Source organism: Haliotis cracherodii, unplaced genomic scaffold, assembly GCF_022045235.1.
Source record: "Haliotis cracherodii isolate W230 unplaced genomic scaffold, xgHalCrac1.p SCAF_17, whole genome shotgun sequence".
Taxonomy (NCBI): domain Eukaryota; kingdom Metazoa; phylum Mollusca; class Gastropoda; order Lepetellida; family Haliotidae; genus Haliotis; species Haliotis cracherodii.
This window is the reverse complement of record NW_027266272.1, coordinates 2,280,663-2,296,897: the sequence shown is the minus strand read 5'-3', so window position 1 is coordinate 2,296,897 and position 16,235 is coordinate 2,280,663. Positions and strand designations below refer to the sequence as shown.

The 16,235-nt window shown below is 41.4% G+C and overlaps 1 protein-coding gene across 2 annotated transcripts in view; it reads right to left on the bottom strand.

Annotated features, from left to right (window-relative positions):
• LOC139464824 (ubiquitin carboxyl-terminal hydrolase 40-like) overlaps window positions 1-11,778 on the bottom strand; it is a 58,623-nt gene extending 46,845 nt beyond the window's left edge. For both annotated transcript variants that reach the window (XM_071246343.1, XM_071246344.1), the window contains exons 1-9: window positions 11,458-11,778; window positions 10,277-10,344; window positions 8,118-8,231; window positions 7,426-7,551; window positions 6,895-6,933; window positions 6,232-6,378; window positions 4,065-4,151; window positions 2,220-2,276; window positions 1,046-1,174 (exon numbers count right to left, since the gene is read on the bottom strand). In XM_071246343.1, the coding sequence (XP_071102444.1) occupies window positions 1,046-1,174; window positions 2,220-2,276; window positions 4,065-4,151; window positions 6,232-6,378; window positions 6,895-6,933; window positions 7,426-7,551; window positions 8,118-8,231; window positions 10,277-10,344; window positions 11,458-11,650 (960 nt within the window). In that variant the 5' untranslated portion in view covers window positions 11,651-11,778. The remainder of the gene's footprint in view (window positions 1-1,045; window positions 1,175-2,219; window positions 2,277-4,064; window positions 4,152-6,231; window positions 6,379-6,894; window positions 6,934-7,425; window positions 7,552-8,117; window positions 8,232-10,276; window positions 10,345-11,457) is intronic.
• Between the last annotated feature and the right edge of the window lie 4,457 nt (window positions 11,779-16,235).

The following is a 16,235-nucleotide window of genomic DNA, read 5'->3' as shown; positions in this document are numbered from 1 at the left end:
CCCATAATCTCCACATCAGGTATCAGAGTCAAACAATGTGTATGTTGCCCATAATCTGCACATCTACCTTACCCTGGAACAGAGTCAAACAATGTTTATGTTGCCCATAATTTCCACATCAGGTATCAGAGTCAAACAATGTGTATGTTGCCCATAATCTCCACATCAGGTATCAGAGTCAAACAATGTGTATGTTGCCCATAATCTCCACATCAGGTATCAGAGTCGAACAATGTGTATGTTGCCCATAATCTCCACATCAGGTAACAGAGTCAAACAATGTGTATGTTGCCCATAATCTCCACATCAGGTATCAGAGTCAAACAATGTGTATGTTGCCCATAATCTCCACATCAGGTATCAGAGTCGAACAATGTGTATGTTGCCCATAATCTCCACATCAGGTATCAGAGTCAAACAATGTGTATGTTGCCCATAATCTCCACATCAGGTATCAGAGTCAAACAATGTGTATGTTGCCCATAATCTGCACATCTACCTTACCCTGGAACAGAGTCAAACAATGTTTATGTTGCCCATAATTTCCACATCAGGTATCAGAGTCAAACAATGTGTATGTTGCCCATAATCTCCACATCAGGTATCAGAGTCAAACAATGTGTATGTTGCCCATAATCTCCACATCAGGTATCAGAGTCGAACAATGTGTATGTTGCCCATAATCTCCACATCAGGTAACAGAGTCAAACAATGTGTATGTTGCCCATAATCTCCACATCAGGTATCAGAGTCAAACAATGTGTATGTTGCCCATAATCTCCACATCAGGTATCAGAGTCGAACAATGTGATCGGTTCCTGTGCCAGGCCCACCATGAACATTATGACCCTACATATCATTTGCATTCTCGTGTTTAGTATCAGTGTGTCTAGGCCCCCTGTCTACCTAAACAAGGAGACAGGCAGTGGCTGATTTGTGGTCTTCAGTAACATTGAAAACAAATTGCAGACTTGAAGTTTGTTGGCTGGACCTGTGGTGCTTCGTTCCCCGATTGCTTCAGTGTCCATAGAGTGGTTGTACTTACAGGATGCACCCAGTGTCCCAGGTTGTCGATGTCGCGGATGTAGGCGTGGTAGTGGCCCCCATACGCTCCGCCACGATGTATCACCACAGAAAACAACTCATACTGAAGATCATCATCAGATTCGGACGTCTGGACATAAAATTGGAAGAAGAAAACTTAAATGAACAAAGTTTTGTTTCCAAAACTCTCACCCCTTTACATTATCTGTTTTCTTTGTTAAACGCCACACTCAGAAATATTCCGGCTACATGATGGCGGCCTGGAAGATCAAAACCAGTGAGCATGGAGTGAGTGAGTGAGTTGGGTTTAACGCCGCTTTTAACAGTATTCCAGTTATATCGCGGCGTGTCAGCTTAATGTGGGAGGAAAGCCCGAAGTGATGCAGGTCTCAGAAGTTTAACACTTCGGTGAAACCCACGAGTACGGGTATGGTGCTGACAAACCTAGAAACATAATCGGGGCGAACCGGGATTCAAACCCACAATCATAGGTTTCTGGCGTGCCCAAGGGACGCAACTCTGCACAGCGAATTGCAGCGCCTTACACGACTGGGCCGCCCGTGCCCCCAGTGAGCATGGAAACAATCTGAGTATGATGATAAATTATCAAAGTCAAAGACATCTCGAAGCCTGACAATCAAATCCATTACCCAGCCTCTTACTACCAGCATAGGGTCCGGGGGATCTGTTCTAACCAACCACAGTAACAAGTAAGTCAAAATTGTATTTGTCATATTTAAAGTTATTTTCATATTCCACGAGTGATCTCTATTTCCCATTACGTGCGCTTTATCTCCCACTCTTACTCCCGGTTGTCCTACCAACAGTATCTCGTGCATAGACCTGGGCTGTGACGTGGACACGTTCATTCATATTGATGCTATTTATATCTTTTACACCGCCTCAGTCCACTTAATTACATCGTTGGCAGGACCCGCAACATCTTGTAAAGTTAAGTATCGATACAAAATGATACAATTATAGATACATCAGCAACACTCCAGCAGTAACATGTCCACCTGTAAACATTCCAGTCTGGACCAGACAAACCAGAGGCAATGTTCAATGTCGCCACGATTACAAACATTCAACCAAGTCAACCACCCACAGCAGATTGCTTGGGGACCTTTTTTCAACTGAATCATCTCTGAGTGACAGTAACCGTGGCAACGTACCTTCTCCACGTAGGGTTTCATGTTCAGCTCCATGGGGAATGTGAACTTCCCTGTTTCCTGAAACACCACGCAAACCATCGGGCAAATATAGTAGTTGACAAGATCTAAGAGAAACCCGGTACTCATGGCAATATTTGAAGCTAATCACATAGGGTATTTATATTTTTCTTTAGGTACTCAATATCATTTTACCCCCTCTTCTGGGTAGTCTTACATAAAACATTTGACACCCTTAAAATACTTCTGCCTAAAATGCTGTTTTAGGTGAGTTCTAAATTTGCATAAGTTTATCTGCTGCACCAAGTTTGTCTGAAAAGATCACCCCAGCAATACCTGCAGCGACTTACGGCAAACGAGACATAGCATATTTGTGTATAATTCACTGCAATAGAGTTCTGGTATGTCACATGCCTGAATGTTTTGTTTGTTTGTTGTTTAACACCACACTCAGCAATATACCAGCTATATGACGGCGGTCTGTAAATAATCGTTTCTGGACCACACAATCCAGTGATTGACATCATGGGCATTGATCCACGCAATTGGGATACGATGACATGCATCAACCAAGTCAGTGAGCCTGACCACCTGATCCCGTTAGTCGCCTCTTACGACAAGCATAGTCTCCTTTTATGGCAAGCATGGGTTGCTGAAGACCAGTTCTACCCTGGATCTTCACGGGTCGCCTAAAAAGAGCAACTTCACTGAAGTCAAGATTCTGATTTAATGACGAGATGTTAACAATCTGTGATGTCCATGAATCATCGTGAGCATGAAGACATGTTCCCAACAATGCAGCAGAGTGAGAAAGGATCACTTTATCTAAAGACATATTGAGATGTATATACGTCTTTGCCTCATCTGATTAGTCAGCTAGAAAATCACTAACAGCCTTCAGAATTCATACTAGTCCATTATCCCAAGACTAGTCACTTAGTCAACTGTCAAGACAAACAAAAATACAATGGTGTAATATTTATAAACTAGAAGCAGGGTTATAATTCTGAACCAGATCTCAATACATCAATTTTGCAACAAATTGGAACTGAATAAAACTAACATTCAGGCATGTGACATACCAGAACTCTATTACAGTGAATTATACACAAATATGCTATGTCTCGTTTGTTGTAACTCGTTGCAGGTATCGCTTGGGTGACTTTTTCAGACAAACTTGGTGCAGCAGATAAACTGATGCGAATTAAGAACTCACGAAAAACAGCATTTTAGGCAGAAGTATTTTAAGGGTGTCAAATTATTTATGTAAAAAAACGGAATAAAACTAACAGAAAACGAAAACATAGTGAACATAGTAAACATTTTGTCCTCTTCAAGCAGGGCTAGATTCAAACTTTGTGGACGAGTGACATCAGGTTTACAAGAAAAAAAAAACGTATTCGATGTAATAAGTGCCCAGGGCGCTCTCAAAATTAGAAAGAATTAGGGGGCTCTTATTTGAATGCAATTTTGGTGACAAAAAGTTGAAAGATAAATTTCATGGTTTATGCTGACAGCCTGAAATATTTATGTACAACAGATATATTTTTCCAGAATTAAATGCCCATAATTAAGGGTGCATATAACACACGAGTGCATATTATACGCGAATAAATAAGTCTTGTGTACATTGATCAATCGGAAGGGATGCTAATTGGGATTCTTCACTAGCCAAAATCTTAGCAAATGTCGCCGTGGGCACTTATTTTAGTGGGGCGCTTATTAAGTCGAATACGATACCTTCCAAGTCTGCTAACACTAACATATGCAATCATCCAACAGTTACTGCACACAATCCTACAATCCTGATGGCTACGCAGTGATGGGGAATAAAGGGTTAACTCTCACTTTGTATCTCTGCATCTTCTGAAAGTCATAGCTGAACCTTAGCAGGGAGATCGTAAGGACCTGAGGGAGGTTGCGAATCTTGGCACCCTGTAACAGACACCAAACATATCTATCTGTATTCACAAATTTCACATCAGTAGGACAGTGGGGTAGTCCTGTGGATCCAGTGCTTCCCGGTGACAATGAACAGTCAGGGACACGCACAGCACACCGACCATTACAGATAGTAATGCATGCCGTCTTATTGTAGATAAAATTGAAGACGGCATGCTATGTAGTTAAAAAATGTACAGCATGCCCTACAATTTTTTCAGGGAGTGTTCATTGAATTTAATTCTAAATTTGTGTACAGCATGCTGAAGACTGTACAGTAAGTGTTCATAACGAGCACAGATTAATACAGTTTGCATATCGGTTTTTCGATTCATACCTAAAAAATACAGTCAATCCTTAAATGATGAACGAGCGTATGTATCAAATCAAACTACAGTAAACTACGGTTATAACTAACTCAGAGGGACCACTAATTTTAGCTTGTTATAACCGTAGTTCATTTTAAGTATTTCGACTGAATTTTCTCTTCAGTCGTCACATTTAAATTGACAGTATTGTTAATTGAGGGTGTAAATTGGGGTCAAGGTATCAGTACTTGATCCTGTTAATCACTTGTCTTCAACTGTTTTTTGCCGTTTTGAAGAGCCACGCAGGGCCGCTGATGTTTTGATAGACTGATTGGTGACACATGAACAGCACAGAAATTAACAGTTTCTTATAAACGTAAACATTGTCATTGACAGAGCACAAAGTGAGTTCGCTATATCCGTTATTTCTTTATGAAATAAAATAATAGTGTGTTATATCCATTATTTTGTTATAAGCGTGTTCGTTATATCCATTAATTTTATAAGATGAAATATACAGCCAATAGCTGAGACCGAAGAAATAGTGCGTAATATCCGTCAGTTCGTTATAAGCATGTTTTCATTGTCGAATCTAATTACAAGCATTGACTGTGTACTTTTTTTTTGTTCATTGAGGTATGAATTGAAAAAACAATGTGCAAACTGTATGAATCCACGTAACAGATTCTTACAAATAAACATTGATAAACATTCTGTGTGTAGGAATACATACTGTGCCGTGACATGAATCAGGTGAATGTTTAATTTATGCACATAACTTGACACGCCTACAAAATCAGCAGCCAATCAAGAGAGAGTATGATAAAAACAAAGTTCATAGGATCTGTCAATTAAGGCAAGAGGTGAGAAGAACTGGCGTTAGACTGTAACGAACCGGAACAAATATGTTCTGGAGAAGGTGGCTGTTTTAAATGACATGGTCAGTTACCGACTGCCAGATTCAAACATTAGTTACCTGAGAACGGGAAAACACAGTTGGAAAAATGCTTGTCAGAAATGAAACCCGAAGACATGAAAATTGTGGAACCGAGGCGAGCGGGGAAAAACAGGCAAGCGAGTCTGAAAGTTTGTGGTGTTATTCCTTCTCTGTCTTCCTTCTCAAAGAGTTGTTTGGACGATGAATATGCATGAATGTCGCTAAATGTCCTGTGCATGACGATACACGCGACTGTAATATTGTGATTCCCTGACATTCCGGAGCAAAAAAAGTAGTCTGCTTTGGTGGGCGTGGCTTAATTTTTTACATTCATTGGGAAACGAATGCAATAACACGTGACCAATTCAGCTAATCACACTGCAGGAATTTCAATGGACACAACAAAAATTTAATTATTCTACATTTAAGAATGTCCTTTAATGACATATTTTAAGTTAAGATCTACAATACAAACTAATGCACATATGTTAGATCGTAAAAGACACAGATTTATATATCAAAACAAACAGATAATTTTGTGACATCAAAAGGTAATGAGAATACAAGGCATAAACTTTGAAGTCACTGCGTTGTAACATCCTTGTGAGACGTCGCAGCATTGAAGAAAATACTGAGGCAGGAAAACAAGTACAATCTTTTAGTATGTCACATCTGGGAATCGAACCAACGACTTTCCCCTCGCCGGGCAGACGCTCTATCCACTAGACCAAGGTGGCGGCCCCACCAGCTATGACTCTCCATGTACAGGGTTAGGGATGTAGGCGTGTCGGGCCACAACACTTTACAAATTGAAACATACGCTACCAACCTTTTTAGCATCAACTAGTTTCTGGCATCGGTCACAGCGGTACTGGTTCTTGCCGTCCATGACCTCCATGTTGCAGTAGAAGCAGTCGAGTGCCGTCTCCAGGCTGTCCATGCCACTCACAGACAGCGTCAGATCCAGGAAGTCCTCCTGAAGCACCACACAAGTCATCGGCTGGGTTCTTATAAAGGAATTGTTACTTGTTTGTTTAATGCTGCACACACAATATTCCAGTTATATAATATACCTTGACCAATATTGTAAATTTTTTTTTTACACCAAGCATAATCTCTTCTGCAAGTATGCCTTGCATCTTGGGTAGTGTTTATGAGTTGTTTTACACCAGTCTCCAAAACCAAGCAGAACCCTCATAAAATTGTTAGTACCTTCGGGCAAAATGATTCAAAAAGAAAAATAAACAAATCCATGACATAATTGGTCTGTTCATGTTGTTTTGTCATTACACTAAGGTTGTTTACTTAACAGGGAATAAAAAGTGCCTCATTCCCACTAAGGTCAATCCAATATTAGATTTGAGAAGCCGTTTATTTTTATAAATGTCAAGTGATCATGTATGACACTGTGAAGGTGCTGCTGAGATAGGTGCCATACTGGGCAGGTATTTAGTTCTATGTAGTTTGTATTGTCCCCCCAGAGAGTACTCACCCTCCTCTCACTGATCTTCCCACACTCCTGGCAGATGATCTGTGGACAAAATACATATTGACAAAAAAATGTCAAACATATCAGAAGAAGGTTCCCTAACTTTATCATTTCTCAAACCTTACAGCACAATATGTACCAGACTGATAATATCTGCAAGGAAACATTTACCGGATTGATGAAGTACCTACACGTACCTAATTGGTGAAGTTTCCATGACAACACATACCTAATTGGTGAAGTTTCTATGACAGCATGTTCCTGATTCATGGTCTTCATATTGAAACATTTACCTGATTTATTGTTTTCATGACAGCTGATTATCAATGTTACCATGACAACATGTACCTGATTGACGATGTAACCATGACAACATGTACCTGATTGACGATGTTACCATGTCATGAACCTGATAGACAATGCTACCATGACAACATGTACCTGATTGACAATGCTACTATGACATGTACCTGATTGACGATGTTTCCATGACAACTAGTACCTGATAGACAATGTTACCATGACAACATGTACCTGATTGACGATGTTTCCATGGTAGAGCCTCTGTATGAGACTCTGCCCGGACGTCCCCACCAGGGAGTCTTCAATGGCGCTGAACAGGATCCTGTTGAGCTCCTGCACGTCATGCTGCTGGAATTGCTGCAAGGAATTCATGAGTGAGTGAGTGAGTGAGTTGGGTTGGGTTGGGTTGAGCTTTAAAAAGTGATACAGGTCTTAGGTTTGTTTTCTTTGTTTGTTTGACACTGCACTCAGCATTATTCCAACTTTACGCCATTCTGTAAATATTCAAATCTGGACCAGACAATCCAGTGATTGACATAATGAGCATCGATCCACGCAATAGGGATATTATGATATGCATCAACTAAGTCACTGAACCTGACCTCCAATATCATACGACAAGCAGTGGTTGTTGAAGACCAATTCTAACCTGGATCTTCACAGGGCGAGGTCTTAGATGTTTAACTCTTGGTCAAAACGCAGAAATACGGGTCTGGTACAGGCAAACCAAACACAGTTTTCAGGGTAAAAGTGGCTTTGAACCTACAATCATAGGCTTCTGGTCCTTCACAGCAAATTGTGCCTCAAACAACTGGGACAAGCATGCTCCCAAGGGCATATTTAATATTCTAAAAGCTTTAGGAACATAAGAATACCAACAATGTTGACAATCAAGGATGACACTCTGCCATGTAGCAACTTACCTCGTTGTTAGTCCAGCCGAAGGACTCCGTGAGGTCGGCCGTGGACACACTCTGCTGGTCAAGGAGCAGCAGACGGGCAAACAGGCGTTGAAGCTGCAGCGGAATCACTCGAACCTGAGGGTATGAAACACAACTGTCACAGCCATTTTCTAAACTAGGAGTCATTGGACAATTAACTTATAAGTCTTAGTTTCAGCAGTATATATTAGGTGTCAACAATCCCTGAGAAAGTAGCCTGAGACATCCGCTGGCCACCTTCCCAAGGCAAGGGGGTTGGTTGGTTGGTTTGTTGTTTAACGCCACACTCAGCAATATTCCAGCTATATGACGGAGGTCTGTAAATAATGGATTCTGGACCAGACAATCTAGTGATTGACATCATGAGCATCAATCCACGCAATTGGGAAACGATGACATGCATCAACCAAGTCAGCGATCCTGACCACCTGATCCCGTTAGTCGCCTTTTACAAGAAGCACAGTCACTTTTTACGACAAGCATGGGTTGCTGAAGACCGAGTTAACTGACTGTTACACCCTTGCCGTACTAGGCTGGAATTTCCAGGTTTGATCGTAGCGCCACCAGTGACTATTACGAGTTACCGTATGTCCCTTCCATGTCCCTCCTATTGACCAATCAGATTACCTCATATCACTTGCATTTGCTTAAAAAAAAATGGCGCTATCTAGTCAAGACGATCTGATTGATAATCAAGATCTATATTGTAATAAAATGAGTCTTACCTTGCAAAGTGAATCAAATCACTTGAGCACTTTGATAAAAAACATGGAAAGATTTGCAAAATATCTGTCCACCAAAATCTGCACGTTGAAATCCATGTTGTTTATGAACTGGATGATCAGTTCGGCACATGATTTTAAATAGACTATGCAAAGACTCGTTATTCCAGCCAAAATGTAATGCCGAAATAGTTTTCTATGTACAACAAATATCTAAAATTTGACTATCTATAACAAAAATGGTAGGGTCCCCAGAAGTTGATTTCCAACACAGTACGCATGTGAGTATTCAACCCGGGCCTTCAACATGATGAGTGTGTGCTTCAGCCAATCAGATCCACATACTATCATCCCATCACCATCCTCTATCATTACCATGGTTACAGGAGACGTACGGGGCCTGAATCTCAATACAGAACAACACAGGCAGTCATTCAGGAGTGAGTGAGTGAATGTTGTTCACTGCCCAGTCAGCAATATCCCAACGCTATCACATCAGCCTGTAAATATACTCTATTCTGGACCAAGCAAACCTGTGCCCTAGGCAGGACCAATGATCAACACCATCACGGTATGGTGCCACACAATCGACTCGGTCACAGATCTGGACATACAGAGCCCAAGGTTAGCGCTTACGACAAGCAACAAACACTGGACAGCTTTTCTGACCAATCATCCCGAGGTAAGGGAGTTAACTGACTGTTAAGACCAGTTTCCACCCTTGCCGAACTAGGCTGGAATTTCTGGGATCGACCGTTGCGCCACCAGTGGTTATGATGAGTTAGTTCCCTTCCATGTCTCTACTATTGACCAATCAGATTCCACCTCTCATAACACTGGCATTTGCTTCAAACAAACTGACTGCACCCAGTGAAGAGTGAGTGAGTGAGTGAGTTGGGTTTAACGCAACTTTTAACAATATTCCAGTTATATCACGGTCCTACACCCAGTCAAGACGATTTGAGGGATAATCAAAATCTATATTGTGTTAAAACGAGTCTTACTTCATGAAGTGCAGCAAATCACTTGACAACTTTGACTAAAAATATGAAAAGATTTGGAAAATGGCTGTTGACGCCAAGGTCAAATCCTGCAATCCTGCAATCAACCAAAATCTGTACAGCAGTTTACGAACCGGATGTCCATTTCATTACGCGATTTTGAATAGACTATGATTCATTAGTCCAGCCAAAACATAACTCCATAATTTCAGACTATTTTGGCAAGGGTGGAAACTGGACTTTTTTAGTCGGCAAACTCCCTTGCCTCAGGAAGATGATTCTGAACAGGAATTTCCACAGGGTTTTTAGGATTGTGATGCTCTACTGAAGTAAAGTAAGAACAACCTACTTATGAAATAATTGATAGTGTAATAATATTCTCTATAGGTGAGAATAAAAAGGCTAAAGTGACTGTTACCTTGGCGCCGGGTTTATCCTTGTCCTCCAAACAACCAAGATCTGTTTCTCTCAGTTGAAACAGGGATTCTGGAAACAGAATTACAAATCATATACTTTGAAGATGAAAGCACTAAAGTTGTGTTTATATTCTTGAGACAGAGTGCGCACATGCAAAATATCTGGGCCCACCGATAGCATATAAAAAGTGAGTGAGTTGTGTTGAACATCATTCTGAAAAGTATTTCAGTCATATCAAGGCATGTCATCCAAACTAATGTGGGAAGAAAGCATAAACTAATGCAGCCCACAAGTTTACAACTCACAAAACCTTAAAAGTGAATTATGTGGTGTTGACATCTTATCAACGATCCTATTTTAGGCAAATCTCAGAATCCAACCTTGACTAGCCGATCCTGGCATGACTAGGAGACACAACTCTGTGTAGCAAATTACATTGCCATATACCACTTCGATATACCACACTCTTGCTTTTGTCACAGGAAAACCAAGCTTATTACTGAAGCAGTTGCATACATATATTGATATAGACACTAGGGCAGGGACAAGTCCAAATTTACCACCCAGGTACCTACCCCCCTATTACCTAACCCTATGGGGAACCCGCTGTAGATCTCAAGATGTATCTAGAAAATGACCGATTGGGAAACGTTTGACTGTACTCATGTCAAAATGTTTTTAGATACATGTATAAAACGATATGGTCATGCATACACTGAAGTTGACTGAAGTGTTTTCTTTATGCAAACATATAAAGTCAGAAAGAATGGGTGCATAGTCAGAAAGAAATCCAAACATTAGGACATTAGTCCTTGATCATCTTCATTAAACAATATATCACGTGACTAACCAGTAACCACAGGTTGGGGGAGTCCTGTAGGAACCCGGGTCCTACTCAGTACCCACCCGACCTGAGTACCCATCCCAGCCCTAATAGACACTGAATCTGGACATGTGCTTGTGTCAAAATGCAAACATATGCTTAAGCTACGTTTGTCACTGAACCGTCATGACCTGCTAATAAATCGCCGATATGCTGGTATAAATATTACCACAGTCTCATCACAGTTAATGTGGTAATATGGCGATGCCAATCACACATATCTTGTAGATCTTTTCCCAAGCTTAAGTGAAAAAAATTGTAATCTTTAATAAAACTTCATATTACTTAGAATGATATACCTCTGAATTCTGGTGTTAAAAGTAGTGTTTGCAGCAGCGAGTTCAGATAGCATGTCGCGCCCTGATTGGCGATCCCGGCGAGGTTACATTGAGATCGGGGTGTTCTGGGTGCCCCGCCTTTCTCAGAAGTGAAAGGAGTTGTCTCAAGACTTTCAAAGGCACCCTTCTCTTCTTCAAATAAGTTTCCTAACATGTTGATAGAACTCCTTTCCGACTGAATAAGTACGAATTATCTTCATCCGCAGGTCTTTGCTTAACTGTCATCACAACACAACCACTTTCTGATGGACTAGATTGTGTTGACTACATGTGTTGCAAGTGTCAGCCATTATACCGGAAGTAAACAATGCTGATACGAAGGTCAAGGTTGGAGTGGACCGCGCGCGAATTATGAAATAGAAGTTAAATAACACATTGTCACATTTAAAGTTGGGTGAAATAGGGTAAACATCGCGTTCGCGGTTTTTGCATTTATATAGCGACGGCACTGTAATGCCATGCTGCAGTTTAGCATGGATACCACACTTAAATACAGTATACCGACTCCGAGCCGACCACTCCTTGTTTTATCTCCTTATGTTTCAAGGCCAGGTATCTGTACCGCGTTGGTCTTCGGGTGCTTCCATATGCGGGCCAATTCGAACGTATTACGGACAGTCGATTAATACAGAAGATAGTATTACATCTGAGTGGGCGTATCCTAATTTTGGGAAACTCGCGTCAGAATGGATACATATAATATATATCCTTCGCCCTCACACGCACTGACCAGTGAAACCGGTGGTGATTCCGGTTAAGACCTGGGTGTCGTTGTACAAAGCGATCTTTGCGCTAAGGTGATCGTAACTCATGTACCGTCATAGCGCTAAGGTTGTTTTGTACAAGGACACCCAGATCCCTAGCAAAGATGCTTGTCGAACGAGGCAACTTGATGGACGGGTTATTAAATTCAGCGACTTAACTGATTGCATGCGTGATTCGTTGCTCATAACATATCACTGGGTGGTCTGGTTCAGACTCGATTATTTGCATAGACGTCATAGAGCTGAAATATTGGTGAGTGCAGCAGTAAGCAACAAACACGTACAGCGTCATGGTGTTGCTGAAATACGGTTTGTGGGTCGTGGTGTTGCTGAAATACGGCTTGTGGGTCGTGGTGTTGCTGAAATACGGCTTGCGAGTCGTTGTTGCTGAAATACGGCTTGTGATGAGTCGTGGTGTTGCTGAAATACGGCTTGCGATGAGTCGTGGTGTTGCTGAAATACGGCTTGTGATGAGTCGTGGTGTTGCTGAAATACGGCTTGCGATGAGTCGTGGTGTTGCTGAAATACGGCTTGTGATGAGTCGTGGTGTTGCTGAAATACGGCTTGCGAGTCGTGGTGTCGTTGCTGAAATACGGCTTGCGAGTCGTGGTGTTGCTGAAATACGGCTTGTGATGAGTCGTGGTGTTGCTGAAATACGGCTTGCGATGAGTCGTGGTGTTGCTGAAATACGGCTTGTGAGTCGTGGTGTTGCTGAAATACGGCTTGCGAGTCGTGGTGTCGTTGCTGAAATACGGCTTGCGAGTCGTGGTGTTGTGGAAATACGGCTTGCGAGTCGTGGTGTTGTGGAAATACGGCTTGCGAGTCGTGGTGTCGGTCGGCAGGTCTCAGCACTCGAAGAGGATCAGATGACTTGGTTGATGTACGTGTCGTTGTACCCCGACGGTGTGGGACGTTGCTCATTTCATTACCCACAGGGTTAGAAATAACCGGACCCGTGAAGATCCGGGGAGAGTATATATAGGTCCTATGCAACCCATGTCTGTCGTGAGAAGCGACTATGCGTGTAGTAAAAGGCGACCAACGGCATCGGGCAGTCCCCGCCAGGCTCATTGATCGATGCTCATGATGTCAAGCCATTCGTGACTGGATGTCAAGCACTTGACTGTCTGGTCAAGCCTCGATTATTTACTGAACGTCGTCATATAGCAGGAATGTTGCTGAGTGCGGCGTTAAACATCAAATAAAAGATATAGCTACGCGATAAATCGCAAAGAACAATGAAGAACGAGGCGTGGTTTATTTCACGATAAAACATTGTTCTCTCATGACGTCATTTCTGGAGATTCGAATATGCGCTCGAAACTAATATATTGGACGACGTTATTTTAGATAGGGACGTGTGTGGTGAGTTGTTCCCAATATTGGACGACGTTATTTTAAATAGGGACGTGTGTGGTGAGTTGTTCCCCATATTGGACGACGTTATTTTAGATAGGGACGTGTGTGGTGAGTTGTTCCCCACATTGGACGACGTTATTTTAGATAGGGACGTGTTTGGTGAGTTGTTCCCCATATTGGACGACGTTATTTTAGATAGGGACGTGTGTGGTGAGTTGTTCCCCACATTGGACGACGTTATTTTAGATAGGGACGTGTGTGGTGAGTTGTTCCCCATGGATTTAGCTGGGCTACACAGATAAACGCAGTGGCCGAACGATCGCATGCGAAAGTGGTAGAGATCTGACAATCGGTATTAGGAGTGAAATGGACTTGTCCGACATTGCCGAGGTCAGATTATAGTCCGCTAGTTATCATTATTAAATATTTGTAAAGCTAGTACATTCTATCGTCATCCTGATAATTTTTAATGTTGGCTGGTGTTGTACACAGCCACCGGTGGCTGGAGTGATGAAGTAAATCCTGCTGGGGTAGCATGCAGGACGCCGGGGTACTGTAAGTCCCCATGATCCCCAGCGAGGTGGCCTAGCTTTGGTTACTGGTGGCCTATAGCCCCTGTTTTAAAACTGTATTATATTGTTATGATCAAATATGTATCATAAATTATTTTAAAATAAAGTATGCACGAATTGATTTTAAATATTACTTTGCATAAATGACTCAATTGTTAACATTGAAACTTGGTCTCGTCGCTATATGTCTGGAATAATGCCGATGCGACGTTAAATTTTAACGCACTTACTCACTCACTCACTCACTCACTCACTCACTATCGTCATCCTTTAAGAGGCTGTACATTATGTTGATGTCCCATGTAAGAAATAGACTCATGGTCGTTGCTTGTCGTACAATAAACCACTGAAGGTAGAATTAACCATGAGGGGCGCAGAAAACAGGAATTACCGAGTTCATAAAAATCGTATATGCACTGGCGAAAAATATCACTTCGGGCCCACCAGTGTAATTGTTTACATCGTCCGGGCGGCATTGTTGACGTCATTCGAATCTTATTATGACGTAAGGTTGAAATGACCTCACACCAGAAACGATGTCATAGCTGAAGAATATGGACGTCTTTCGACAATGATTTTCTACAAAGGCGATCGTGATCAGTGCATTTTTTCTAAAGGAACTCGGAAAGGGATTAAGAAATAATGGGTAATAAAGAAATTATTACACTCGCATGTTTGTCACACTGAATTTACGAAACTCGTGTAAAATTCATGTATTACTCTTGCTCTTGCTCGGGAAATACAGGAATTCTGACACTCGTTTTGTAAAAGTGGTATGAGACACGTGCTCGTATATAATGACGTTAAAAGATGGTTATGACCCTGTCTGGTGTTCGGCATTAGGGGCTAAAACAAGGACAGGTCGGCTCGGAGTCAGTTACTGTGTCAGAGCCGGGAATTCATGTAAAACTGCAGCATGGTATCTCAGTGAGCTAGCACTAGAAATCGGCATCAGTCCGGACAAGTACAAGCAGCCACACACACACACTCACACTCTCTCACACACACTCACTCACACTCACACACACACACACACACACACACACACACACACACACACACACACACACACACACACCTCACCGTATATAATGATATTAATTGGTGAATGCTGTGTTAAACACCAAACAAACAAACTATCCCTTGCAAGCAATGTCTGTGTCTTATTTACAATTTACTAATTGTGAATGTGTTTTTACAAACGCTGAAAGAATACATCTTTTTAGAAAAATGTTCAACCCGTGATACAAGTTCGAGTATGTCTTTACAACAAGGAATGGGTACATTCCAATTGATTCCAACTCATTCGCCAGTCGCGAAATATATATGTTAAACAGTCATGACACATTGAAGATGGGCCGTCATGATCATATAGCTGGAATATATTGCTGAGTGCGGCGTAAAATTAATCAACAAACAAACAAACATTGAAGACGTAGATTGTAAAAGCGTTTATACTCAGTTATATTTATGCTAAATCAAAAACGATATCTGTACTTCAGCTTTGACAATAAATAGTATATAGTTTTTCATTTTATTTCGTATAGATTTAACCATTCACCAACACACTGATTGTTTTTCGAGTTCAAAGGATCAGCTATATAATCTAGGATATCCTATGTTTGTGGGGGTGCGTTTCAAACTATCCCTTAATACTTATGCTGGCTCATATAACAACAAGCACAATGAGCGTTGTTTTATCTTTTAATCTCTATGCATGATCGTTCATGGGAAGTGAACCTCAGCTGTTCCCTGGCAGCGTGGTAACAACTGAGCTGGATTTCCCAGGCTAGGGAACCTGTCAAAATTCCATTGGATGCTATTTATAGATTGTATTACTACACCTCATTTGAAGTTTTGTTAAGATACATAACATATGCAATTCTAAACAATTAAACAAGCATATATGAAGTTTTGTTATCAACCTCTAGCGTTTCAGCGTGCTTGAGTTGAAATAGCTTGCAGTTTCTTTACTTTACATGCGAACTATTTTGTGCATTAGTACTTCCGGGTTATAGTGGTCTGCCACCGGCACACATGTCAA